General features: G+C 42.7%; 4 protein-coding genes across 4 annotated transcripts in view; 2 read left to right on the top strand and 2 right to left on the bottom strand.

Annotated features, from left to right (window-relative positions):
• The window catches only part of sh2d3cb (SH2 domain containing 3Cb), a 33,810-nt gene extending 8,115 nt beyond the window's left edge, over window positions 1-25,695 (bottom strand). Inside the window, exons 1-5 of the mRNA XM_083979013.1 lie at window positions 25,457-25,695; window positions 14,312-14,351; window positions 12,770-12,898; window positions 10,908-11,278; window positions 8,888-8,994 (exon numbers count right to left, since the gene is read on the bottom strand). Coding sequence (XP_083835139.1) covers window positions 8,888-8,994; window positions 10,908-11,278; window positions 12,770-12,898; window positions 14,312-14,351; window positions 25,457-25,680 — 871 coding nt within the window. The 5' untranslated portion in view covers window positions 25,681-25,695. The remainder of the gene's footprint in view (window positions 1-8,887; window positions 8,995-10,907; window positions 11,279-12,769; window positions 12,899-14,311; window positions 14,352-25,456) is intronic.
• LOC310991350 (UDP-glucuronosyltransferase 2A2-like) lies at window positions 799-2,535 on the top strand. Its single transcript, XM_083979032.1, has one exon. It carries the CDS (start codon window positions 868-870, stop codon window positions 2,443-2,445), a length of 1,578 nt encoding a protein of 525 aa, XP_083835158.1. The 5' UTR covers window positions 799-867; the 3' UTR covers window positions 2,446-2,535.
• LOC310991349 (UDP-glucuronosyltransferase 2A1-like) lies at window positions 3,292-8,381 on the top strand. Its single transcript, XM_083979031.1, has 2 exons — window positions 3,292-3,444; window positions 4,484-8,381. Exon 2 carries the CDS (start codon window positions 4,486-4,488, stop codon window positions 6,064-6,066), a length of 1,581 nt encoding a protein of 526 aa, XP_083835157.1. The 5' UTR covers window positions 3,292-3,444; window positions 4,484-4,485; the 3' UTR covers window positions 6,067-8,381.
• A 26-nt stretch (window positions 25,696-25,721) lies between the features above and the next one.
• Window positions 25,722-27,355, bottom strand: part of LOC310991897 (uncharacterized protein) — a gene marked incomplete at its 3' end in the record, with an annotated part of 7,317 nt that continues 5,683 nt past the window's right edge. Inside the window, exons 2-3 of the mRNA XM_083979828.1 lie at window positions 25,774-26,261; window positions 25,722-25,727 (exon numbers count right to left, since the gene is read on the bottom strand). Coding sequence (XP_083835954.1) covers window positions 25,722-25,727; window positions 25,774-26,261 — 494 coding nt within the window. The remainder of the gene's footprint in view (window positions 25,728-25,773; window positions 26,262-27,355) is intronic.

Raw genomic sequence — 27,355 nt, 5'->3', positions numbered from 1 at the left:
TGTAAGGTTAAGATTTTCATAATTTGACTCTTATCTCTTCACGTTCACATCTATTTCCATAATTTCTATAATGTATTCAAACCAGATTAAAAAAAAAAAGATTTAATCTATTCTTTGAGCTTCCTCTGAGTCTGTTTTATTCATTTAGTCTATAAAAAGTCTTGCCAAAATAAAAGCACATGGAAGCTGCTGGAGCTGAGATAGCATATACTAAACTAAAAATCATTAACTTAAAGGACAAAGAGGAAGAAACAAATAGGAACAAATGTCTCTCTCGTCACTTTAGTTTGCCTTTGTCCCATTTGAACCTGCAGCCACAGCTAGATCTTATCTCAGTACTACATCAAAAGTTCAGGTTCAGCGTTGAGCAACACGAGTCTCTCTTATTCAGCCCCGCCTTGTGTAACTAACCTGCTGCTACGCACACACAGGATTACATGAGCACTGAACTATAACATGTAAATCTGCAGGAATGGCGGGAGCTTAGTTTAGTTTATTTAGATCCCCATTAGCTTTTGCAAAAAAGCAGCTATTCTTCCTGGGGTCTTTTCATTTTCATAAGTGACCATACAGAAAAGACACATGCCTTATACATACAAAATGAAAAATACATATATAAAACACATACTTAATACATACAAATACACACAGAACAATAACCCTAACCCTGCTGGATGCAAAAACAAGGAGCTCATCAAACGATCAAGACCAGGGAGAGTCATGCAACCAGCGCCTCATTAGCCTAATAGCCTTTACATTATTCTAAAGCTGATCTGTGCAGAGTGTGGTGTTGTTGTTGTGGCTGCACTTGAATGAAATTTTGATCTTTAAAGGACACATCTAACATCCTGTCATTCTCTTGCAGAAATGTACCAAACTGCCTTGGTGACGATGGCAGCGCTGCTCTGCTCTTCAGCCCTGGTTAATGGAGGGAAGGTCTTGGTGTTCCCCCTGGACGGAAGCCACTGGGTCAACATGAATGTCCTCGTTGAGGAGCTTCACTCCAGAGGCCATGAGGTCACAGTGCTGGTCCCAATGGACACCTGGTACATCAAGTTAGAGTCTCCGCACTACAAAACCATTGCTGTGAATGCCTCTGTCGGTTACGACGAGGAAGGCTTTGGGTCATTTTGCACCAAAATGCTGAACTTGCGTCTGCAAGGTGCCTCGATCTGGACTTGGATGTCTGTGGAGTACGAACTGATGTTCAAGTTCACTGAGATGCATAAGAAGGTGCTTGAGATGGTTGGGGAGATGTTTGACGATGACAAAATGATGCAGAGTCTCCGCGATGCCAAGTTTGATCTGCTCCTGACCGATCCATTGATTGGTGGAGGGGTTTTTCTGGGTCACCGTTTGGGTCTTCCACTTGTCTTCAATGTGAGGTGGACTATTCAGGGTGAAGGACATCAAGCAATCGCACCAACCCCATTGTCCTACGTCCCCATACTATGGGCAGAACTGACTGACAAGATGACATTTACTCAGCGGCTCCAGAACTTCTTTTATTATTTGTTAACATGTTTTCGTATCTGCATTGTAGACTCAATTTACAAACCTTTTGTCCTTCGTTACTTTGGGAGCGATGTACATTACATGGAGCTGTTCCAAGCTGCAGACATCTGGCTGATGAGGAACGACTTTACCTTCGAGTTCCCACGACCCACGATGCCAAACATCGTCTACATGTCGGGGTTTCAGTGCAAGCCCTCCAAGCCCTTGCCCAAAGAGCTGGAGGAGTTCGTCCAGAGCTCCGGGGAACACGGCGTCATCGTCATGACACTGGGAACCCTGGTGGCGCAACTTCCCGAGGACATTGCCGAGGCAATCGCTGCCGCTTTCGCCCAACTTCCTCAGAAGGTCATCTGGAGGCACAAAGGAAAACGGCCGTCCACCCTCGGCAACAACACTTTACTCTTAGACTGGCTGCCTCAAAACGACCTCCTGGGTCACCCCAAGACCAGAGTGTTCGTGGCCCACGGAGGCACCAACGGCATGCAGGAGGCCATCTACCACGGCGTCCCCCTGGTTGGCCTGCCCCTCATGTTCGACCAGCCCGACAACTTCTCCAGGATGAAAGCCAGAGGTGTGGCCAAAGTCGTGGACATCGGAACGCTGGACAAAGACAACTTCCTGGAGGCGGTCAAGGAGGTGCTCTACGAGCCGAGCTACAGGGAGAAGATGAAGACGCTGTCCAACCTCCACAGGGATCAGCCCATGAAACCGCTGGACCGCGCCATGTTCTGGATCGAGTTCGTCATGAGGCACAAAGGTGCTCCACACCTCAGGACAGAGTCTTACAAGATGTCGGCCATCCAGTACTACCTGATCGACGTGGTGGCCTTTCTGCTGGCAGTAAATTTGCTCGTGTTGACCCTTTTTATCTGTGCAACAAAATTTTTGTGGCAGACAGTGTTTTCTAGAAGCAAAGTAAAGAAGGAATGAAGGACGCACTGCTCGGGCGCAGCAAGTGTGAACTGAAAACAAACACACACCTAACATCTGGTCATGAACTCCAGACAAAGAGGTTGTGCTTCTGTTTTGTGTCATTTTCTCATTTAGTATTTTCATTTTTTCAAATATCTGAGGATTTTATTGTTATTACAGCCAATTTGACCCCATGTTGTCACATCATTTGATAATATTTGGTATTTTACATACAACTGGTGTATTCATTTATGAGTTATGGCCAAAATTGGGTTTTCTTTTTGAGATTACAGTATAATGACCTTTGAGTGAACATTTGAGTCACATTTCTGCAGGTCATCTGCGTTGTGTTACAATGTATACAAATATTAATTGTTATTATAATGATAAATGATAATCAGCAACATTTCCTCCATTAGCTCCACCCTTCATACTAAAGCAGTGCATTCTGTACATGTCGCTTTTTTGCCAGTGGAATCTTTCAGTGCAACATAAAAACATTAAATAATAACAACTTTATTGAAAAGTAATTTTCAAAATAAAGTTACAAAAACTGAAATGTTGCCATACTGAGGTTTCTCTACGTAACATTACAAACCCATTCAACTCCTTCAATGTAAGACAAATCTGTGCTTCATATGAGCAAATACTTTATGCAGTCAGAACCATGACAGCTTCCTGAACACATCAAAAGTCCAGGCTGAGCGTTCAACACGTGAGTCTCTTTGATTCATCCCTACCTTGTGTAACTGACCTGCTGCTGCTGCTGCACACACATACACACACACACACACACACACACACACACACACACACACACACACTCTGCTCTGAACTGTTATGAACTTTGGTGCTATAACATGCCAATCCTCAGGAAGGGAGGGAGGGTGAGAGGGAGGGAGGCTGCTGGATGCAAAAACAAGGAGCTCGTGCTGAAACGTGAGCTGCTCAGTTCACATCAAACCATCGAGAGGAGGGAGAGTCGCTCAACCAGCACGACCAGCGCCTCATCAGCCGGTACGTCTACCTAAAACTGATGTATCCGTTGCAGTAGTGACGAGTGTCACCGTGATGTTTATGCGCACGAGTGGAGCCAGAGTCGTTGCAACTTGCAGATGTGGAGTTGCCGAGCCAGAGGGCGAATTCCAGGTGTTTCTCATTGACAAGCTCAACAACAGGACGGAGCTTTATGAGTAGAAGACTTGTGCTTGTTGTTTCTAAACTGTGAGAAGAAAAACCTAAAGTGTAGAAGTTTGGATAAAGCAACCTCGGGATTTGCAAGTGAGACAGATAAAAAAAAAAAATACGTTTTATGTAACTACAGCAAGAACGCAGAGGAAATCAGATGTTATCAGCTCTAATGTTTCCTGTTTGTGAAAACGTAGGAACTGCCCACATGTTCTGACTTGTATCTCTTTATTTAGAGAGAACATGTGCTTGTATTTAGGACTGGTAATCTTTGGTTAATTAAAAAAAGGAAAGGACACTTAATTTTTATTTCAAAAAATGTGCCAAAAATGTGAATTTGTCAGTTTCAGAACTGTTTTTAACCTTATTCTTATTTCAATTCTCATTATCTTTATTTGTGGTGGTATCTTTAAGAAGCCTGGGACAAAATAGCATCAACATTATTATGGCTCTAATTATTCTTCAAGCAAGATACTTAAAAGTTCCTTCAAACTTTAAAGGCTACTGCTGTTAAATCACCTTTTCCAGTCTGTCGCCAGTCTTTAATGGTGCTCTACACACATGAACACAAAACTGTGAAATCTGAGAGCTTCTACTAAACACAAACAGCTTTTCTAACCCTCTGGGGTCTTAGCAGCAGGAATTCCCACTGTGTGTAGTTATGCAATCAGGAAACTATAACAGAGCTGAGGGGAAGATGGAAGATTACGTAAGCACTGGAGTGGTGTGCCTCAGTTTGCTGACAAAATAATGAAAACCCTTTGTGGAAAAAGACCTCTTGTAGAGTGTGGTGTTGTTGTTGTGGCTGTACTTGAATGACACTTTGATCTTTAAAGAACACATCTAACATCCAGACGTTCTCTTGCAGAAATGTACCAAACTGCCTTGGTGACGATGGTAGCGCTGCTCTGCTCTTCAGCCCTGGTGAATGGAGGGAAGGTCTTGGTGTTCCCCCTGGACGGAAGCCACTGGGTCAACATGAATGTCCTCGTTGAGGAGCTTCACTCCAGAGGCCATGAGGTCACAGTGCTGGTCCCATTGGACACCTGGTACATCAAGTTAGAGTCTCCACACTACAAAACCATCGCCATGAACTCCTCTGCCGGTTTTGATAAGGAACGCTTTGGGTCTTTTTGCATCACACTGCTGAACTTGCGTCGGCAAGGTGCCTCGATCTGGGCTAAGATGTCTGCGGAGTACGAACTGTTGGTCCACTTCACTGAGATGCATACGAAGGTGCTTCATATGATTGGAGAGATGTTTGATGATGACAAAATGATGCAGAGTCTCCGCGATGCCAAGTATGATCTGCTCCTGACCGATCCAGCGGTTGGTGGAGGGGTTCTTCTGGGTCACCGTTTGGGTCTTCCACTTGTCTTCAATGTGAGGTGGACTATTCAGGGTGAAGGACATCAAGCAATCGCACCAACCCCATTGTCCTACGTCCCCATACCAGGGGCAGAGCTGACTGACAAGATGACATTTACTCAGCGAATCAAGAACTTTGTTCACTACTTGTTCACACGTTTTCAAGTTGCCTGGATCACAGACTCAAATTACAAACCTTTTGTCCTTCGTTACTTTGGGAGCGATGTACATTACATGGAGCTGTTCCAAGCTGCAGACATCTGGCTGATGAGGAACGACTTTACCTTCGAGTTCCCACGACCCACGATGCCGAATGTCGTCTACATGTCGGGGTTTCAGTGCAAGCCCTCCAAGCCCTTGCCCAAAGAGCTGGAGGAGTTCGTCCAGAGCTCCGGGGAACACGGCGTCATCGTCATGACACTGGGAACCCTGGTGGCCCGACTTCCCGAGGACATTGCCGAGGATATCGCTGCTGCTTTCGCCCAACTTCCTCAGAAGGTCATCTGGAGGCACAAAGGAAAACGGCCGTCCACCCTCGGTAACAACACTTTACTCTTAGACTGGCTGCCTCAAAACGACCTCCTGGGTCACCCCAAGACCAGAGTGTTCGTGGCCCACGGAGGCACCAACGGCATGCAGGAGGCCATCTACCACGGCGTCCCCCTGGTCGGCCTGCCCCTCATGTTCGACCAGCCCGACAACTTCTCCAGGATGAAAGCCAGAGGTGTGGCCAAAGTCGTGGACATCGGAACGCTGGACAAAGACAACTTCCTGGAGGCGGTCAAGGAGGTGCTCTACGAGCCGAGCTACAGGGAGAAGATGAAGACGCTGTCCAACCTCCACAGGGATCAGCCCATGAAACCACTGGACCGCGCCATGTTCTGGATCGAGTTCGTCATGAGGCACAAAGGTGCTCCACACCTCAGGACAGAGTCTTACAAGATGTCGGCCATCCAGTACCACCTGATCGACGTGGTGGCCTTTCTGCTGGCAGTAAATTTGCTTGTGTTGACCCTTTTTATCTGTGCTACAAAGTTTTTATGGCGGAGAGTGTTTTCTAGAAGCAAAGCAAAGAAGGAATGAAGGACGCGCTGCTTGAAGTGCAAACTGTTTCATTTTTTTTTCAAGAGATTTTTCAATGTTTCACTGAAAACAAACACACACCTCACAACTGATCAACTATTGTGTTTCTGTTTTCTATCTGTTTTCTTATTTAGCCATATGCCTCAAACACGTGTGAATAGATTTACAATGCAATCTAATCTGAGCCAAGAAATTCGTTTTTAGTTCAGAAGGAAGTTTCCTTTTTTTTTGAAGGATTCTGAATAGTTTTCCTATTCTTAAAATAAAACAAATGGCACATGTATCCTGTGATTGTCTATTTCTAAGACTGTCATCTTAACAGTAATAAAAGAATAATGAAAATAACTTATTGAAGTTTTTATGAAGGGTTTGGTCTCATCTGCTTCACAACAGCGGAAGTCACTTTTTACAATCTGTGGTTATATTGTCATTTTGGTTTTTGGTGAGTCAAAACTGTGGAAACTCTCATGATTGCTACAACAGTTTTTTCTCAAGAAATATCTACAATACACGTATGTGTTTGGGAAGGTCTCTGGCTGATTGCTGTCTTCAAGATTTTTAACGGATTGCAGTAGTTTGAGAGGTTTGCTGAGGCCAAATCTCACTCAGCTCTGGTTCTGCTTCTTTTTATTTATACTTACCTCCAATGACTCAGGTCTTTTTTTTTCATGCAATTCAACCTCCTGTTTACAAATTCTTCACCCATTGTTCCAGCTGTTTTAGTCACCCATGTGTCAGTTTCCAATGTATTGGAGTAGATTTCAAGTTCCCCAATTTTTCAGCTGTTACACTTAAACATTGAAGGGACATTTCTGCTGCTTCAGCTTTGAGCCTGCAAATTCTGCTTTTCAGCTTGTGCTACATTTTCTCCAGGCAATGTACTTTCGAGTTGAAAGTTAATTTCATTAAAACGTTAAAGTCCGTGTAAAGTGAAATACGCGATTTGATTGAACATAATGAATATGTTAGAATATGGTTCTTGTAGAGCACTGAACTGTGGAGTTTGAGGGTCAAATTGTTTTTGAGGACAAGGATTTCTCAGTTTTTTGGGGCGGGACTAAATAGAGATACTGAGGTAGATAAATCCCAGATAGCTACTGTATAACCCCGCCCCTAACCACTTGACTCCAGCACCACTATATACAGTAAGAGCGACTGCACATAGAAACTTAGCAACTTACACTTAGCAGTGAGGGAAATCATACACAGTCCGGATGAGGCACTGGAGCATCAGGCCAATAGCTAACTGCCGCCAGCAACGGGAGCCTTGACGGCTATACCGCCACAACTATCGCACTAGCGGCAAGCTCCACTAGCGCAGGTTAGAGGAGCCACTCGGCTGCGCTAGCCCCGTTAGCGTCGCTATCAGAGCTAGCGGAGCCACTCGGCTAGCGTGGCCATCGCGGGCCCCGCTAGGCCTGACACCACCGAGCCGTGCTATTGGGGCTAGCGGTGGCAGCCAGCTGTCTTTCAACGCTCCAGCGCCTCACTTACTATTTGCTTTCCTTCCACTGCTCTGTGTGTATCCAAAACATTGAGAATCAGAGCTGGACTCAAGACTCTGAGGCTTAAACCCATAGCTGCTCGGGCACGATGTGACAGTTAGCATCCATTATAGACATCGTTGGGTGGTATTTCATTGACAGCTGAAATTTGACTTAAGTGCACCACACGCCCCCAGCTTCCAGAGCTGAGAGAACTGCTTGATCTTGTCATGATTTTAAAATCTAATTTCATACACAAGGCTAAATGAATTTTTCTAGCATTCAAATTTGGCAAGATGGTTGATAAGACATCCGTTCGGATGTGATTAACAAATCTAGTTTCACTCTACACGGACTTTATGTTTGCCGTTGTACCATTTATCATCCTCATATAAAGTTTTATTTGCTGCGTGAGAAGAGTGTGATAACAGACACAAACACAAGTCTGTGTGTTTACTGGACCAGAGCAGGTGGTGTAAAAGCTTAACAATGGGTATTATCTTAAATAAATGGTGACATATTAAATGACTATTATTGAGTTTGTTGAACAAGAGCTACAGAAGAACAGCAGCTTACTGGTGTCTTCTTACACTCAAGCTTTATTGAAATCAAATTACACTCTCAGGGCAAGTTTAGTTTCGGGTTGAGAAGTATATGTCTCACATTCACTTCCTGTTTTGACAAATTCTAATGATGAGATGATATATTTATTTTAATTGTTTATATTAAAGAACTAAATTACAACACAGATTTCCAGACTGTCACCTCCTTAGCTACCAGAGGAGAGATGTTTCCATATAGGTACCTCACCAATATAAAGACATTTATTATTATTATCACATATAAACTCTTATCTGGATGAGAATATAAGTTTATAAACTGTGTCAAATATGCAAAGTAAAATTTGTATATGTACAGTACATATATCAAAAAATATCTATTACTATTCTTTATGGTTTAACTTGTTACCTTATGTGAATAATGATAAAGGTGTTTAATCAATCCATATATGTGAGTTTATCAGAAACGTAACTTACAGATAAATTATATATGTTTTTCTTACTGATAGGCTATAATATTAATTACAAACATGACTATCTTCCCACTAGACTTTTTATATCAACACATACTATGGGTGATCACAGTATGTTTGTTTACAATTTATTAAGTTTATAATTTAAAGTCAATAAACATATATAGTTTATAAGTGTCCATTAACATTATTATACAACTGCTCTGTGTACATTTAAATTGGAGAAAAGGAAAAACAAATTCATATATACAGCTCACGTCTTTGTTATGGACTTTGTTTTTTGTATATTTGGTGTTGAACTCACTGTTGTTGTTGGTGCTGTACGGAGTCAACAGACACGTTTCTCTGGTCGTCTGCAGAGTCTGATCTTCTCTGCTCACGTCTGCCTCCCTGTGGTGGAGCGAGGAAGGACTGCATGGAGGTGAAAGGAGAGAGAGATGGAGAGATGGAGAGACTGTTTAAGAGAATTTTGTCTTAATCATACCAATGTCCTATGTTTAATGTAAAACACTTTGAACTACTTTCTTTATCTCTTACTGTGCACACATACACATGCGGACCCAAACAGTGTGTCAGTGAAAGCACCACAAGTTCGGTTTAAGAAGACCTGAGTGGAAAAGTTGAGATAAAACCAAACCACAGTCCTGTGTTTGTCATTTTTGCCTGTGAACTAAAACACCAGCGTCCCACTGACCCGTCTGAACCTGTTTATCAGAGACCTGGTGTGGTTTCACCTTTTTACCTTTATGACCTGTATTTAATTCACACAGTTAAACCTCTAAACTGGCTTTTCCCAATCTGTCTCTCTTTTCTCTGTTTTTCTTGTGCTCGGTTTTAAAGACAGTGCTCTAAACAGACTCATTAGGAATCTATTTCTAGTTTCTGTTTTTACTTTAACTGAGAATTTTGCACTTCTGCACACATTATCAGACAAAATAACTAAATTAGTCTGACTACTTTCTGACATTTAACAGAACAAGCAGCAGGGGCGTCTCTAGGATTTTGACACATCCGGGGCTTAGCCCAGAAGAGTTAAGCAGATGCGCGCGCTCCGACATAGACATAGAGACATTCTCCATCACCTGTGAAAAAGGTGAAAACGATGCAATCCCATGACCACAGATCATCAAATGAATGACCCATTTTGAATTTAGTTTGCACCCATGTACTGACATTAGCTAGGTAGGTAACAACACATTGTTTTTCAAACACATTAGCAGCTACAGTAAAAGAGGCAGGCTGTGCAGGATCCCTGTCTGCTAGCTAGTTGCTAAAATCATGCATGAAAAAGAAAATAAACAAAATGGTTCTACTTTCCCCTCTAGAAGAAGCCCAAGCTTAATTATTTTTAGGTACACAATTCTCACACACTACAATTGCATTTACAGACAGATGCTAATAACAACAGATCGTTTTTTCCCCATGTAATATCAACTAGCTGGCTGCTAGCTAGCTAACGTTAGCTACTTCCCTCTAGTAGTTCCAGCTGCAACACTCTCTTCGAAATTATACATTTTTTTACACAATTTCTATTCCCATTACCTCTTTGATTGCTGACCACCTTTGGGGGAAAAACATGGAAATCTTTTTTTGTGACATCTTGTTACACTTCAGCTGCTACTAGTACCCAAAGACAGCTGCAGCTTGCTGTTGTCAAGCCCGTTGTCAAGTGCGCCTGCTGCCTGACGCCGCTGTTTTGGGTGAATGACGTCACGTGCGACCTGGACGTGTTAACCACTTGTGTGCCAAAGACAAAGTAGTGGCTTTAAAAAAAAAATTGTTACTCAAACCTGTCCTAAAACACTGTTTTATCGAAGCATCAACATAAGATAACCGTAGTTTGAGGATGTGATCTTAAAATTAAAAAAAAAAAAAAGGGACAACGAGGAGTTTCTATTTGGTTATAAAACGTTAATGTGGATGAATCTACGCTACTTGTTAATGGGCCCATTTTCGATAAATATATCGTTTTGTCTCTATCGTTATTTTGTTATTATTAGTGGTGGTGGAAATGCTGGGCGAGCCGACCAGCGTTTCCTTACTTTCGGTTTCGCGGACGCTCATGAGAATAACGCCGCCGAATCGCTGTTTATGGTCGGGACTACGACGGTACGTGAACCTCTTTGAACCTCTGACTTTAATTCTTGATGAATGAAAACATGAGTCTGTCTTGCGCCGGTCGAAGAATTTCACGGTGCGCGGAGGCTCATAAATGTAGTGTGAAAACGCTTCGCTTTTCCAAAACTCCTCGTTGTCCCTTTAATATTCGGGGCTAATTAAAAAACATCCGGGGCTTTAGGCATCCAGGTCTTTAGGGGCCTCACCTGCTGGGACACACCCTCTCCTCTGTGCTCTTCTGGCCCGCGGGGCCGGCGGCGGTGCAGAAGGCCGTCTCCAGGTAGCTGAGCGGCAGCGTCCTGTTCACCGGCCGGTGGATCTGAGCTCCGCTCCGCCGGCTCAGAGCCGCCCGGCCGCCCACGTAGAAGTGAACCAGCGCCGGGATGGAGTCGAAGGCCTCGCCCCCCAGGCTGAACTGGATCCGCGTGTAGGTCTCGCCGGACTGAACCACCGTCCTCCTGATGAGGAAGTGAAGCGTCTTCTGCTCCCAGCGGCCGGTGAGGACGAAGTCGCCCGGACTGGACTGAGAGTCTCTGATGAGGAAGTCGCCGTGGTTCAACACCAGACTCTCTGACACCTGTTTTTTATAAAAACAATGTTTTACACGTTTCACTTCACTAAAGCTGTTAGTCCCTAGTGTGCACTTTATGATTTGCGCTCCTGTTTCCCTGCTTTTATTAGTGCATTCTGTCAATTTTTTAAATATTATGGTTATTATGTCCTATTTCAATTAATCTTAATATTGTATCTGTTTAGCACTTTACCTGCCCAGGGACTACAGGCGGAAATTAGCAATTGTTGCTATAACCTGGCTCAAAGCATCTCTTCTTGTTTAACAAGATTAATGTTTTTTGTGCATTGTCCCTGTTTTAAATTAATTAATTCATTCATTCATTCATTCATTCAAAGGTTTTACACAACATTCAGTTTGTGCTGATGTGCTGGTTCCTTCCTGTCACTAAGGAGCTGAGGGGTTTTTCAAAATAAAGCAGATCCCCGAGTGTCAGCCTCCACCCTGAACCAGAGACCATCAAATCACCACCGTCCAAAAGACTGTTCACTGTATCATCACTGTTACTTCATCTGTTTGTTCTTTTTGTACTTTTATGAAAATGGATTTTAAAAAAACAGATGAAGCCTTTAAAGCTGCTGGTTGAACACAGCTCCCTCTGGTGGTCCAGCTCCAACATGACCCCGATTTCTGAGACTTTTGGAGGGAAACAAGATGTTATCCTAATATAGTATATAATCTGGATCAGGAGCTGTTGTTACGCTAACCTATGGGGGCAATTCTATCAACCACAGCAAACACTCAGAAAACAATCAAATATCTATGGTACATGACTGGAATCCTTAGAGACACCACTGAACTCATATAGTTACAGTATAAACAGTATAAACTTTGTGTTTTTGCATGTAGTCACTCACCTCAGATAGTCGAACTCTGAAACATCCTGGAAAGACATTACAAAAATAAACGGTGGAGCAGTGCAGTGGTAATGTCCAAAATATCCCAGACCGTTTATTTTTGTAAAGAAATCATCACAACAAGGAAAGGAAGTGTTTGTTTCTGTGGCGGGGAGAGCAGGCGCTCTGCGATCGGATAGTAATGTCTTTCCAGGATGTTTCAGAGTTAGACTATCTGAGGTGAGTGACTACATGCAAAAACACAAAGATTATACTGTTTATACTGTACACTATATGAGTTCAGTGGTGTCTCGTAAGGATTCCAGTCATGTACCATAGATATTTGATTGTTTTCTGAGTGTTTGTTGTGGTTGAAAGAATTGCCCCCATGGGTTAGCGTTGTCGCTATCCCTAGCGCCGTCTAACCATGGTGTAACTCTGGTTTGCCTGCATCAATTTTAGTCGCGTTTTTTGCTCCAACCAACACTGGGTGACCATCAGGAGTCAGGACAACGATTTAGGGGTCAAAAATGACCGGAATTCTCCTTTAAATGCAACAAAATGCAATTATATAACTAAACTGTAAAAACTTTGTGTATTTTCAAGGGTTTCATTTGCAGTTTTATGTGTGTGTGTGTGTGTGTGTGTGTGTGTGTCGGACCTCCCAGGGGATGTGTCCGTGGTACCAGGCGTGGCTCTTCAGGTTGGTGCCGCTCAGCTTCAGCTCCTCCTCCAGCTGCTTCCTCTGCTGCTCCGACGGCGGCTCCAACCAGAACTTCTCTTTGGAGAACTTAAAGGGCATCACAGGCGCACAGTCAGAAACACACACACACACACACACACACACACACACACACACACAGACACACACACAAACAACAACAACTTTAGAGCATCACGGAGCCTCTGCTGCACCTTCCTCTCGCCTGGATCAACACCATCAGACTCTGCGAGAACAAGCATTGTGGGTAAATCTAGTGAAACTGCAGCTCCCAGTGTGTTTTAATAGAGGACAGAGTGGTGGGGTGTAGGGGTGGAGAGGGGGGGGCAAGTTTTGGCATTCCCACACTGGCATCCACACTTGGCGGCACCAGGGGCCCGAGACCCGTCCCAGACCCATGCTGGATGGAGTCTTGGCCTCGTCGCCGTGGCAACGTCATTGTGCGACGGGGGTCATCACTCAGCAGAGCTTTGTCTGTCCCGTCTTTAGTTTATACACACACACAAAACCAAAAAAAAAAAGAGAAGAAGCTACTGTATATCATGAGTTTACAACGAGGACAGGCTGGGAATGCTTTTGTCTGTTGAACACACACACGCACGCACACAAGACACGCACACACACGCACACACTGCTCTCTTACTGTTATGTAGGTGCCCTCTTGCTTTGACAAAGTGGTTTGCCCCACTCAACTGTTAATCAAGGGCTTGGCGTCGGGCCAGGGCCACTTCCAAAACAAAACAGGAGTGTGTGTGTGTGTGTGTGTGTGTGTGTGTGTGTGTGTGTGTGTGTGTGTGTGTCTATGTGTGTGTGTTTGTGTATGTTTGTGTGTGTATGTCTGCCATAGTCTATTTTTGGTGACAAATTGGGGACGGTAAAAGCTGTGCCCCTAATTGGAAAACCGATGTATTTTGGGTCAGTGGTGAGTCCAGGAAATGGATGTAAGTCAATGAAATGTCTGCAAAAGTGACCTATGACATCATGTGTGTGTGTGTGTATGTGTGTGTGTGTGTGTGTGTGTGTGTGTGTGTGTGTGTGGGGGGGGGGGGGGTGAAGACCTGGAAGCCCCTAATGAATGGCTTTAATTTCATTAGCATTATCGTTCAATGCCAGCTTGTCCCATTCAGACGAGTGTGTTTGTCAAGTATCCAATTATAAGTCAATGAACTGGAAACTCTCTCGCGCCTCTCTCCTCTCCACCTTTTCCAGGCAAGAGCCGCCGGCCCGAATCGAGGCCGGCGCGGTCGCCATTGGCAACCGGTGCAAGCTTCAAAGCGTTTGCCACGGCAGAGGGCCACATTCCCAGAGTTCGGTCTGGAGGCCCGGCCTGATCGAATTAGAGAACCTGCGTGCCCGTGTGCGCAAGGATCAGAAGAAACGAGCTCCGAGCGAAGCTCTGCTGAAGAGCGACTTGTCCGACAAAAAGGGAAGCGAGAGTGTTGGAGGAAACTAGAGCTGAGGCCGTGTAGAAAACAAACTCACCTTTACATACTCTCCGCTGCTGTCTGTCAAGACTTGGCGGCTGAAACACAAAAAGAAACACGAGTTAGAGGAGGTCACATGACACAGACTGGAGAATACATACATCCTCTGATAGGAAGATGAAGGAGGAGGAGTAGAAGAAAAAGAAGAAGGATGAATGGAGGTAGATAAGTCGATTATGAAGAGGTCAGTAGGCAGGTAGGCAGTTGGTCGGTAGGTAAGGTAGTTCGATAGGTCAGTAGGCAGGGAGATAATAGGTAGGTAAATCGGTCAGTCTGTGGGTAAGTAGGTAGGTCTCTGTTGGTTAGCAGGTAGTGGGGTAGGACAGGTAGATGAGTAGGTAGGTCCTTAGGCAGGTAGATCATAGTTGGGTATATAGGTAGGGAACTTGTCTTAAGGTATGATGGTTTGCAAGCTGAACGGACTATAGGTAGTTCGATAGGTCAGTCGGCAGGTAGATAATAGGTAGGTAGGTCGGTCAGACAGCTAGGTAGATAATGTGGCTAAAGGTAGGTAGTCAGATCATAGACGGGTCAGGAAATTGGTCTGTAGGTATGATGGTTTATAAGCTGGATGGTCTGTAGGTAAGTCAGTAGGCAGGTAGATCGTAGGTACAGAGGTCAGTCGGTACAGTTGGTCAGTCAGTCTGTAGGTAGGTATGTAGGTCTTTTGGTTAGCAGGTAGGGAGGTTGGTCAGATGCAGCTGGTCTGAAAGTCAGTCAGTCTGTAGGTAGGTATAGGGTCAGTAGATAGGCTGGACAGGAGGCAGGCTGATAGGTAAACAGCTCGTCTGAAGGTACAGTATGGCAGTAGGTAGGTAGATCAGTGGATATGACGTTAAGTAGGTCTGTTGCTTGGTAGGTAGGTCAATCAGCCAGTCCGTAGGTAGGTTGGTAACAACAGTAGCCTATATGTCAGTGGCTATGATGGTTGGTAGGCAGGGATGTCGATCTGTAGGTAGCCCGAAAGGTAGAGTTAAATTGATAGGTAGGTAGGTAGGTAGGTAGGTAGGTAGGTAGGTTGGTCAGTTGCAGTTAAATTGTTATCAAAACACCTGTCAGGACCAGATTACAGATGAACACCACAAACTGAGAATGGACTAAGATTAAGAACAGACAACTGTTATTTAACAGAGTGAAGATTGGCCCGTAGGTCTGTAGAAAATAACAAATTAAGATATGAGATAATTATGATTCTTTGGCACATCATTTATCAAGCATCAAATACTCTGTAGTGACAGAGGCTTTACTTTACCGACTGATGTCAGCTAAAGGCTAACATTAGCATGCTAATTTAGACCAGAGAGAACTAACCCTACCTGCTGGTGCTAACGCTAACGTTGCTAAAGAACTGTGTGAACTGCGTGAACTCTGTTATTGGTTTCGTAACATTTCCTCCTGCACTTGCAACTAAAACTGAAAACCTTGTTCTCCATCTGTGAATCACCATGATTTGTTCTGGCTGCAGATATTTTAGGATTTCATCAGGTTTATATTTCACATTTATAATTTAATGGGCTCAGACAGCTCTTGGGTTGTTGTGCGAGTTGTTCTTACTGTTAGATTTTTGCATTAGAAATTACATTTGTCGTTTGATTATGACTATTTCTGTCTTTATTTCTGACTTTTGATTTGATTTAATTACTGTCTCTGTTTTCCCAGTAATTAAGAGGGTAATGATTCTCTCAAGGGAGCTTCACAGTAAATCATTAAGAAAGATTGGGGACTATAAAGTAGGGCCCGACCGATTTATCGGCGAGCCGATTAAATCGGCCGATTATAGCCCGTTTGAGAATAATCGGTAATCGGCCAAAACTCGTCGATTGTCGCCGATATTTTCAGAAATAAAATGCAGGGAATAAGACTTGGTTTTACTTTGAAAATGTTCCCCCATTTAAAAAGATCCCTGACATTAGGCTGTTTATCCTGTAGAGGGCGCATCCAACTCCATCCACTATCCACTAACCACCTCACACACAGCAGAGTGACTGATCTGCAACAGGACACGCTCTGCCATAGCCTTGTCACTCACACAGCTTATTATTAACAACTTGATTAACTGTTAACTGTCTCAAAACCAGTGTTGCCCCTGGCTTTCTTTTTACTTTTTTATTTTTATTTTTATTTTTTACCGCGGTCGGGTTGTGAATTAATTAATTAATGCTCGTGACTCCGGCCGTGTTGGGTCCGAGATTCAACAAGCCGGTCGGGTTTTACCGGCAGTATGCCCGTTTATCACCTATAAACACAGTAGATGAGGTGGGTGAGTGACTGAGCTCAGGCTGCGTAAGACGGGGTTGGGGGGGGGGGTCTCTGACTGCAGCGGGAGTATCATGTCTCTGCTCCGTTACACTGAGACTGGCCACCGGTGAGCGCTTTTGAGACCGGCTAGTCGTTGAAAACAGCGGTGATAAGTGCTTCCACTTCAAGATCAACTAACCAGAAACTTTTGGAACAACATTGGAAAAAGTCGCTTTTGATAAAAAAAAAATTAAAAAAAAGAGAGAGAGAGAGAGACCACCGTGCCGTGTAAAAACAACAACAACAAAAAAGTGTCACGTGTCATGACTTCCTGTATCTGGCCCTTCAAAATAAAAGCCCTATAGCTTCCTACAGTTCAGTCATATTGATTTTGACAAGACAGGGCTCCAAATGTTGTTTTCAGTGCTTGGTATACTATTTGGGGGCAGCCCTAATTTATATATTATATAAAATATATAGATATTACTTAAATTAATACAATTTTAAAACTTTATTTAAAAAAAAAAATAATCGGCCGATTAATCGGTTATCGGATTTTTTCCCCCCTAATAATCGGCATCGGCATCGGCCCCAAAAAATCCATATCGGTCAGGCCCTACTATAAAGCAACATTTCAACTTTACACCTGAGTCATAGCCTACTATTCAGTGAAATCTGCTTCATCAGAACTGCGTGGTTTGACTGGGTCATGGTGACAGTGGCATCACCATGGTAACCTGTGCCAAAACAACCTGGCAACCCTGATAAGCTTCATCTTGGGATTTTTACTGTGGTTGCTATGACGCAAAATTTGACTTCACTTTTTTTCCCAACAACATTGACCAAAGAGTTTCAGAAACCAAATATGTCAAAAGGTTGATAAATAAAAAAAAATGTTACTTGAATAAAGGTGATTACGTGAGTTTAATTTAAAGTTAAAGCAACTGTCAGGTTGTCAAGATATAAACCAAAACAGATTTTGGTTTATATCTTCAAAAACTACTTCTGTCTTCAACGGATGAGCTGACTGAATTTACTACTGATTCATTTTCCAAAGAGACATCTATAAACAGCGTTTTTATTTAAATCAAACCAAATCACAATAAAAGGTCCAATAGTTCAGTCTTTTAGGGACTATAAAATAACATGTGTTTCTTCTGCTGTGTTTTATTTTGAAATGTTGATCCATGAGAAGATCTAAAAACCATCTCAGTGTAGTTTTCCGTCTCCTCTCTCAGCTTCTCTCTGGAGCTCTAGTAACAACGGGTTGATTTCAGCCAATCAGAAGAGAGGAGGCTCTGAGCCTCTCTTCTTAATTGGCCGACTGTTTTCTGAGAGATCCAAAAAAAGATCCAAAAAATAGAGCAGATTTCAGAATAAAACACTCAGATAATCCTGGAAGTGTTGGATGGAGGGTCCGGGTGGTGAGGGGGTGTGGCTTTGGGTGACTGCTTTGTTGTGACATCACAAAGTAACAGGAAGTCCCGACGGCTGGTTTTAAAGTAGCACTATCCATTTTCCAATTCTTAGTTCAGCCACTAGATGGGACCAGTGGTGCAGCGTGTCAGATATAAACATCCTCGTCATCTTTACATAGCGCTTCTGTTCAGGAGCCGGCTTGTCTCATAACTTAAAGGAATTCTGCATTTGCTCCACAGGCACTATACACTGTTGGCTATATTTTGTGTACAGATAGTTATAGCTCCCCTGGACCTACTTATTGCATATTTCAGTTTTTTTTTTTTTTATCGCTATCACTGCTGACAGTGCTACTTTAAGGTTCAGTTTCTGAATACAGGCTGTGTGCATTTCTCTGTGGACTGAGGCTTTGATACTTTCACAGTATTAATATAGAACCTAGAGCTGCTTTATAATCACACTACACATGGACATCTACCTTTATACTGTATGGAGCTTTAACACAAACATCTACCTTTATACTGTATGGAGCTTTAACACAAACATCTACCTTTATATTGTATGGAGCTTTAACACAAACACAAACGTCTACCTTTATACTGTATGGAGCTTTAACACAAACATCTACCTTTATACTGTATGGAGCTTTAACACAAACATCTACCTTTATACTGCATGGAGCTTTAACACAAACATCTACCTTTATATTGTATGGAGCTTTAACACAAACACAAACGTCTACCTTTATACCGTATGGAGCTTTAACACAAACACAAACATCTACCTTTATACTGTATGGAGCAAACATCTACCTTTATACTGTATGGAGCTTTAACACAAACATCTACCTTTATATTGTATGGAGCTTTAACACAAACATCTACCTTTATATTGTATGGAGCTTTAACACAAACACAAACATCTACCTTTATACCGTATGGAGCTTTAATACAAACATCTACCTTTATACTGTATGGAGCTTTAAACACAAACATCTACCTTTATACTGTATGGAGCTTTAAATTAAGTCATGGTTGATATTAATGAGAACACTGCCATTCACAGCATCAGCCTGACTCAGTATACTATGTAGTTCATTGAACTTGTTTTCCCGAGTTCAGTGAACTATACTCTCAGCTGGTTTTACATTCTTTAAAGCTCATAGAACAACGTTGACCTTTGAACTCATTATTCATCCTGAGGTCAGTTCACCCACATGTTTTCAGCCCTGGTTGCCACAGATACATAGGCCTACATACGTTTGTGGGCCTGAACTCTGCAGCAGTAGCAGCAGTAACAGTAATAACAGTAATAACAGTGTCTCCTCCTGTCCGTCTATCTGTCCATGTGTCCTGTTGCACAACTCTCTCTGACAGCAGCAGCAGTGTGTTAATAATGCGACACCGCCCAGCAACAGCTTGCAACACAACAGACTTCTCCAGGGAGGATGAGGAATATTTCTTTCTGCTGCTCTTGTCTTGAGTGAGTGAGTGAGTGAGTGAGTGAAACCTCGTATCGTATCTGTTAATAGCCTGGTGTTGTTTTTCAGGGCTGAGGCTGAAGAAAAACTTCCTCTCACAGCAGCTGGATCTTTACCAGAGTCCAGAGGCTCGATAGCAGCACCCGGGGCCGACCGACCGCTGAGACCGCGGGACTGACGTTAGAAAAATGGAAGAAAAAAAAACTCCCAAAGTGCAAGTTTAACAGTTTCTCTGTGACAGCGCTGATTGTGTCCTGTCAGTGAAAGTAACTACACAATGGGAGTGTGAAATTGACTCTTTGCTTTTTTTTCTTTCTCCCGGTCACCCTGCTCTTCTTCAACATGCTGCATATTTTCATGAGTAACGTCAAGGGAGGTGACCTTTTGTTCCCAAACACAAACTCAGAGCAGACACAAACACACACAGACACACACACACGCACACAAACAGATGTGAACACACAAGTAAAACATACCACATGAGAAGCTCCCTGACAGTCAAGAGCTACGTTCACAGATGTCGATAACTTGTGCTGTTCTAGACTGTTTTGAATAGTTTTATCTCAATGAGTAACACCAGTCAAACTGTTTGTTTTACTGACTCTTAATGATAAAGACGAAACACAGGGTCGCTCTCTGAGACCGGAGAGGATGGGATGTGCATCTGTTCCCAGGCTTAAATGTCATATATGACATACAGTATGTCCATATAATAATGAATGTCATCTATGTTGGGATATACACTATTAATATCATCATACGCCCTCTGGATATTAGATTAGATTAGATTAGATGTACTTTCATCCCACAACGGGGAAATTCAGTTGTTAGCCAAGTAAGGAAGAAAGTAGAGAGGGCTAAAAACACCAAAGACACAAACACAACACAACTCAACAGACAGAAAATATAGACACAATAAACAATAAAAACAAATCAACCTTCAACCAGGCAATGTGCAAAAACAAGTACTGAGGATATAAGGTGGCCTGATATAAAAGTATTGATAGGTAAAGTGACTATGGTGTAAAAATATTGCAACTTAAGTGAATACTTCTACTGCAGGTGTGCATGAAATAAGAATATTGTGATGTAAAGTGACAATGATATAACCAGTACTGCAGGTATAAACTATATAAATAAAATATTTCAGTATAAGTGACTATAATATTCAAAACATGGATGAAATACCTCCGCTAAAATGTTCATAAGTACATAGGGGAGAGTGGGGTAAGATGAGCCAGTGGGTAAGTTGACCCACGCCTTGTTTCTAGGAAACTATAGGAAAAAATTAGCATGTGACCAAATATTTGGGAGGCAGGCATCATTTCATGGAGTCTGTGAAGGTTAGAACCACGTGAGTAAAGTGGTTTAACATTTATGAACAAAAAATAATTTTTCACTCTCGCAAGTGAATTTTGTCGATCATAAGTTTTATGAGAATTGTGTTTAGACCAAAAGAGATTATTGTAAATTTGTTTTAAACATGGGTTGTGGTATCTATGAGCTACATAGACTCAACACTGAGTCACATTAGTGTTTGTGAAAATAGCCTATGTAAAAATAAAATTCACATCTTTGGTGTGAAAACTGTTTACTGTAAATTTCCTCTTCTTTTTTGTTCCATGTCGCCTGATGCCGGACTTCACCAAGACCCTGACGGTTTCTGAGGTGTTGTCCCAAACTGGGCGAGAGGAAACTCCCTCCACCTCGAGGCTGCGTTCCCTAAACCACCATCAAGTTTTACAGCTTCCTGCTCCTTTGGCCGGCAGCTATTACACATCTGAGTGACACACACACACACACACAGCTCCCGTAATAATAACCCCCAATGACAAACAGGACAGCACCTCCACGTAGAGAACGGACAGAGTGAATGGACGAGTTGAAGGTGACAGTTGGTCTCCGTCCGTCACCACTTCTGCTCTGTTCCCTGGAAAACAGAACTGGTCTGATCTGAGGTCAGCTGAGCTCTGGCACCAGATGGGAAGCAAACAGTAGCTTTTGTTCTTCCACTGAGTCGTCACAACAAAACCAGAGCTGCATTTCTACTGGAGGATAACACCGACCCCATGTTTTAGATCAGATATCGGCCAAGATATTGGTTTGAAGCAGCTGGATCAGGTATGGGATGACGGGGCTGATCCATGGCAACAAAGTTTCACAAAGCTTAGAAAGTAAAGTCAAGCCTGGACTGTCTTTCACATGGAAACATACACAGTTAATTATTTCAACAGTGGTATCAGGTCGGTATCCAGTACTGTCCGATACGCTAAGCCCAGGTATTGCAAAATTGGGATAATGGGTATAGTTCAACATTTTGGCAATTTGGGATTTCTTGGTTTCCCTCTTCAAACTCATCAAATACACAATCCAACAACTCCAAAACGCTCTGGTGGACAAGTTGTGACCTGCACATTCACCACACTATGAGATAATAACAGAACGTTACCAGACAGAGTTGTTTTAGAGGGAAATGCAGAGACTGATTGATGAAAAACTGTCCCTGAAGGCAACGCGCATCAGCGGTTTTGCATGAATTTACCTCGAAAACAACTTGCGGCTCTGCTCCGCCGTTCTAAAAATAGCTTGCACCGACACTTAAAGGTAACGAACCTACTGCTATGACTATAGGGATTATGGTAGGGTTGTTCGGTATACCGGTATACTAGATTGGTACCGGGGTTCTGACGCATTTTAAACGGTACTATACTGCGCTTAGATGGGACCGGTACTTTCATTTTGCGCCGCCGGCAGCAGTGACATCGCCACGTGAAGAATCAATTTGGTCTACGTATGGGAAACAATAGGTGTGTGTGTTTGAGTAAAATGAACGTTTGTGTTTCATTCTATAAACTACTGATAACAATTTCTCCCAAAAATTACAACTGATCAAAATAACAAAAAAAGATGCAGTGTTTTCAGACCTCAAATAATGCAAAGAAAACAAGTTGATATTCATTTTTAAACAGACCACTAATGTTTTAATTTAGGAAGAGTTCAGATTAATATAGATGAAATTTCAATTTTAATCCTGCAGCAGCAGTAACTGTTTACTGATTTACTGATTATTTACTGATGTATATGTTATAGTTCTAAGATTTTCTATTAAAATAAAGCCAATAATGACATTTTTTGTGTTCTCTTTTTATTTGGAAAAGTACCGAAAAGTATCGAAAAGTATCGAAAAACATGTTGGTACCGATACCGGTACCAAAATGTTGGTATCGTGACAACACTACATTATGGCAATGGGCCAAATGTTGAACAATCCCTTTAAAAAGTCGGATAGGTACATCCCTAAGTTGTTTCTACCTGGGCAAAGCATAAAACCTGTCTCAGACCTGAACCCATGTCCTTCCTTCTCATCATCATCATCAGCTCTGATTGGTCGTCCCTCCTCCAACTCTTCTAGTTCCTAATGGAGGTATAGACCGATCGATCAGTCTAATGGAGGTATAGACCGATCGATCAGTCTAATGGAGGTATAGACCGATCGATCAGTCTAATGGAGGTATAGACCGATCGATCAGTCTACCTCCAATCTATCGTTGTATTGATGGAAACATCAGCTCATATTATGGTCGATGTCCGTTCATCTGTTCACCCTCCACCGGCGATACAGTCAGGCTACAATAACACCACTGTGGACCTGAAATTATTGGCTATTGAATATTTCCTTCACCAAACCATCGTTATTATATCGGACTTTAAAACTTCCCGATCTGAAGAGAACTGTTTGGCTGCTTTGATCAACAACAGGTTGGACAGTATTCCCTCAAATCAACACATTATCTGGGGTCGGACCTTAAATGCATCCTGATACTTAGAGGTTTGCACGATATTCAAAACAACAACAACTTAATATTGCAATTATATGATCAGATTTCAATCTGAAAGGTAATTTAAGCTTCAATTTCACTCCACAACTATCAATTAATTATGTGATGTTTGTTGGGTCTCGTGCCAAATAATCATGCCTTGAGAAAATGAATTACTGTCCAGGACGTCTCTGCAGCCAACAACCTGAACCAATGCACAACAATGCAGTGACACATTTGGATGTTATGTTTCTGCAACAACGACTTTTCAAAATAAAACGTCAGTGTTTCCTAATCTCTCTGCAAAATCGTCCAATGCATCCTGAGAGTCGTCCGATATAGAAACAAGCCTTTTTTTTTTAAAACCAGTCTGGTCTGAGGTGAGGTGACATGTCCAGTCCAGCTGCCTCACTCACATCTGGCTGTAACCTGGGGTCAAAGGTCGTTGTCAGGTGTGTGTCGGTTCAGACAGGATGAAGTGTAACAGGCAGCTGCATCTGTGCCAAAATAAATCCTTATCACTGTTCAGACTGAAGCCAGAGCAGCAGGATCAAATTCCTCCTCTTATGTAACATACAGTCTGGTCCAAACACACACACACACACACACACACACACACACACACCCCCCCACACACACACACTGGTAACCCACTGACTTCAAAGTGGACTAGTTGTAAATGTTTTACTAGTCAGGAGCTTCTCATGTTTTTTTTTTTTTACAGCATCGCACTAACCTGAACCATGTGTGTGCGTGTCTTTGAACGCATCACACTCACTCAAACACACGTTCACGGTTCCACAGGTGACACACACACAAACACGCGACATTAACATGTTTCAACACAAACACTCACACACACAAACACACATACCCTGACTCCACTATGTCTCCTCACCTCCTCTCTCCTCCTCCTCCTCCTCCTCCTCCTCCTCCTCCTCCGGACAGGACCGACCGAACGCACTTCTCGTCCCCAACTTCGCACATCTTGTCCCGGACAGTCCTGACGCTCTCACCGCTGAGTTTCCTCCAGCGGAGTGGACTGACCCGCGGCGGAGCAGCAGCCGGACTCACTGCGCATGTCCGCGGCTTCGGCCACTGCCCCCCTCCCCGTAACTTTATGTATTTAATCATGATGATACACGGAACAGCGATTATTGGTTGTAATTTTATGTTATGTAACAATTGCAGCGTCGACAAAAATGTTTTTTCTTTACGTTTCCTATTTTCTGCAAAACTCAAAATCTTTCCAAGAATATTTGTCAAAATGTCTCATTTCTAGTCAAAACTAATCTCTATCCACTCAGAATAAGACTCGTCACCTAAAAATGTACGTGTTTTTGGATAATTTCCACTTGTTTCAAACTAATTTTCACTTGAAATAAGTACTATAAAAATCTGCCAGTGAAAGCAAGTTTTTTGTGCTTGTAATAAGAAAGAAAAACTTGCTCCACTATCAGATTTTTCTACTTATTTCAAGTTAAAATATGCTTGAAAGAAGTAAAAAAAAAAAAAAAGTGTCTAAAAACAAGCTACTTTTTATGTCATGAGTCTTATTTTAAATATAATTAGATTCGTTTTGAATAGAAATGACATTTTGACTAAAATAAGACAAATATTCTTAGTAAGATGAGTTTTTGCAGTGTGTAGGATATTTCATACAACATATATAAATATATTGAAACATTATAGGAAAAAATAATAATGCAAATAAAGCAATATGTTAAATAAGATCCAAATCTATATTATTGACAGGTCAGAGTGGACATTATGGCTTCAGTTTAAAAGCTTAATTGTAGTTTTTTAAAACTGTGCACTGTTAATTTTTATTAATAAATGTGTGTTTTCTAAATATGCTTGAAGATGGTATTCAAGTTTATAATTTTATGTATTTTAAATTTTGTTTATTTTTTGATTTTGAGTTATTTTTGTTTAGTTTTAAACAAAGACATAAGGCAATGTCTTTAATGAGTTTCCAATATAAACCTGTTTTTTTTTCACACTGCATTGATAATCATCATCATGATCTCAGCACAGTGAGTGATTCTTTAAAAGTGTGAATTAAATAACATACGGTTCCTTCTCGCTCTGGTTTACATGACAAAATTAACCCAAACAAACATTAGCCTATGTTATTTTTAGGAGGCAACGTCTCTCACGCTGTCGACGTGTTAACCATCGGCCTCACCTGCCCACTCTCTCCACTTCCTGTGCGCCGCTCTCAGGGTTTGAGGTTTCCTGTGTTTGCTGCTTCTCTTTCTGCTCGTCCACGTGGTTACGACACAATGACGACGACGATGATGATGATGATGCTGGTGCTGGTGATGATTCGGCGATTGGGTCCATCGGTACGTACACGTCCTGCGGGGAAACCGCTTTGGGACCGGTCGTCGTGGTCGTCGTCGCTGCCATGTTGTTGTTCGGTGACAGTCCTGCAGGTCGAGCGCCGCTCTCTAAAGCTAAAGTGTCCCAGTAGATCTCAGGTGCCGAGGTCAAAGGTGAAACCCGTGTGGGCGACGGCGTGGTGGGGAGCGGCCGGCCCGCTGCTGCTGCAGGAACAGGCAGAGGCCGGTCCAGACTGGACAGACTGAGGCTGGACAGGGCACTGAGCAGGGGCGAGTCTCTGACATCTTCCCCCGCCTTCCTCTGGCTCTGCCCTCGGCTCGCCTCCTCCCTCTCCTCCCTCTCCTCCTCCTCTTTCTTTTTCTTCTTCTTATCCTTCTCCTTCAGCCCCTTGACGCTCCTCTTCTGCCTCTCGCCGCGAGGCACCGTGCCCACGTGCGTGTACATGTCGGTGGAGCGCGCGTAGCCGGTGCTGTGGAGGCAGGGCTCCATGTCGTCCACCGATTTCTCCCTCTTCACCGACGGCTTGATGGCCCTGCAGAGGCTCCCATCATGCTCTGGGGTTGGCGCCGCCGCCGCCTTGGTGTTCTTGGCCTTCTCCGAGGAGCAGCGGGTTGAGAGGTTGGTGAGGCTGCCAAACCACTTCAGACCTGGGGAGTAGGAGGTGATCAGCTGAGGTTAATGACCACAAACAAACCATTTCATTATGTATGAGCTTTATGAAGATGGATTTCAAAATAACAAACAAACAAACGGATATATCTGATGTCACACATGCCAAATATGAATAAAACAAAAGTAGCCTATATCATTGAAAGTATAACACTCCTGCAGTCGTTCACATCCTTTAATGAATATAAAACTAAATGTCCTGCTTTCAGTTCTACTTTCAATCATATTAAAGCAGAAGTAAGCGATCCGGCCGTTTTGGCTAACTTCCTGTCAGCCGATGGAGTTAGCAGTCCCCGCCCTCGTCCCTACGTCACCACATTCACGCGCATCCCTTGGCTGCACACACAGAGAGGACCGCCCCTTTATGCCGTTCTCTCTCCTCATTGGATAAAGGTTGTAGGATACAAGGAAAGTTTTCTCCTCGGCTTACAGCAGAGCAGAGTGACTGACAGACCCGTGTTTCAGACCAAACACTCTATATAAGTGATTGCTGTCGGAAGATATAACTATTTAAGACTTATATTAACACAAACATTCCGCTTACTTCTGCTTTAATGCTTGTTAGCTTGTTCTTCATCAGTCGATGCTGTTAAATGCTGCTAACGCTGAGCATGTAACTGTTGCATTGAATGAAGATGTGCTACCTTATTCCATTATTGACATTGCATTGTTATATATTACAGTAGCACAAGTTGGGCAATTAAAGTTGGCAAAAGCTCTTAAACATCCTCTTTATACAATGTTAACAGCTGTGGTAGAATTATACTTTATGCAAGATTGGTAGATAGAGTCGTGTCATCGGCATAAAGGCGAAAATGAACATTAGCCTATATCTACTGAGAAAAAACATGAATAGAAACTAAAGTATATTTTGCTGAAACTTTATATGTAACATTTATTGTTAGAAATGTACATGACCTCAAATGATTTCTGGCTGCATGGTATTTGTAGTTGTTAAGCTGTTGTTAGCTAGCTTAGCTCACCGTATCATCAGAGCAGCTGGTTCATTTCTATAAAAGGCTAACAGTCAAATTCTGTTGTATTCTTTATCTGAACTCACACAAAGATACAC

Source organism: Trachurus trachurus (assembly GCF_905171665.1).
Source record: "Trachurus trachurus genome assembly, chromosome: 9".
Lineage (NCBI taxonomy): Eukaryota > Metazoa > Chordata > Actinopteri > Carangiformes > Carangidae > Trachurus > Trachurus trachurus.
This window is presented reverse-complemented; position numbering and strand designations above follow the sequence as displayed.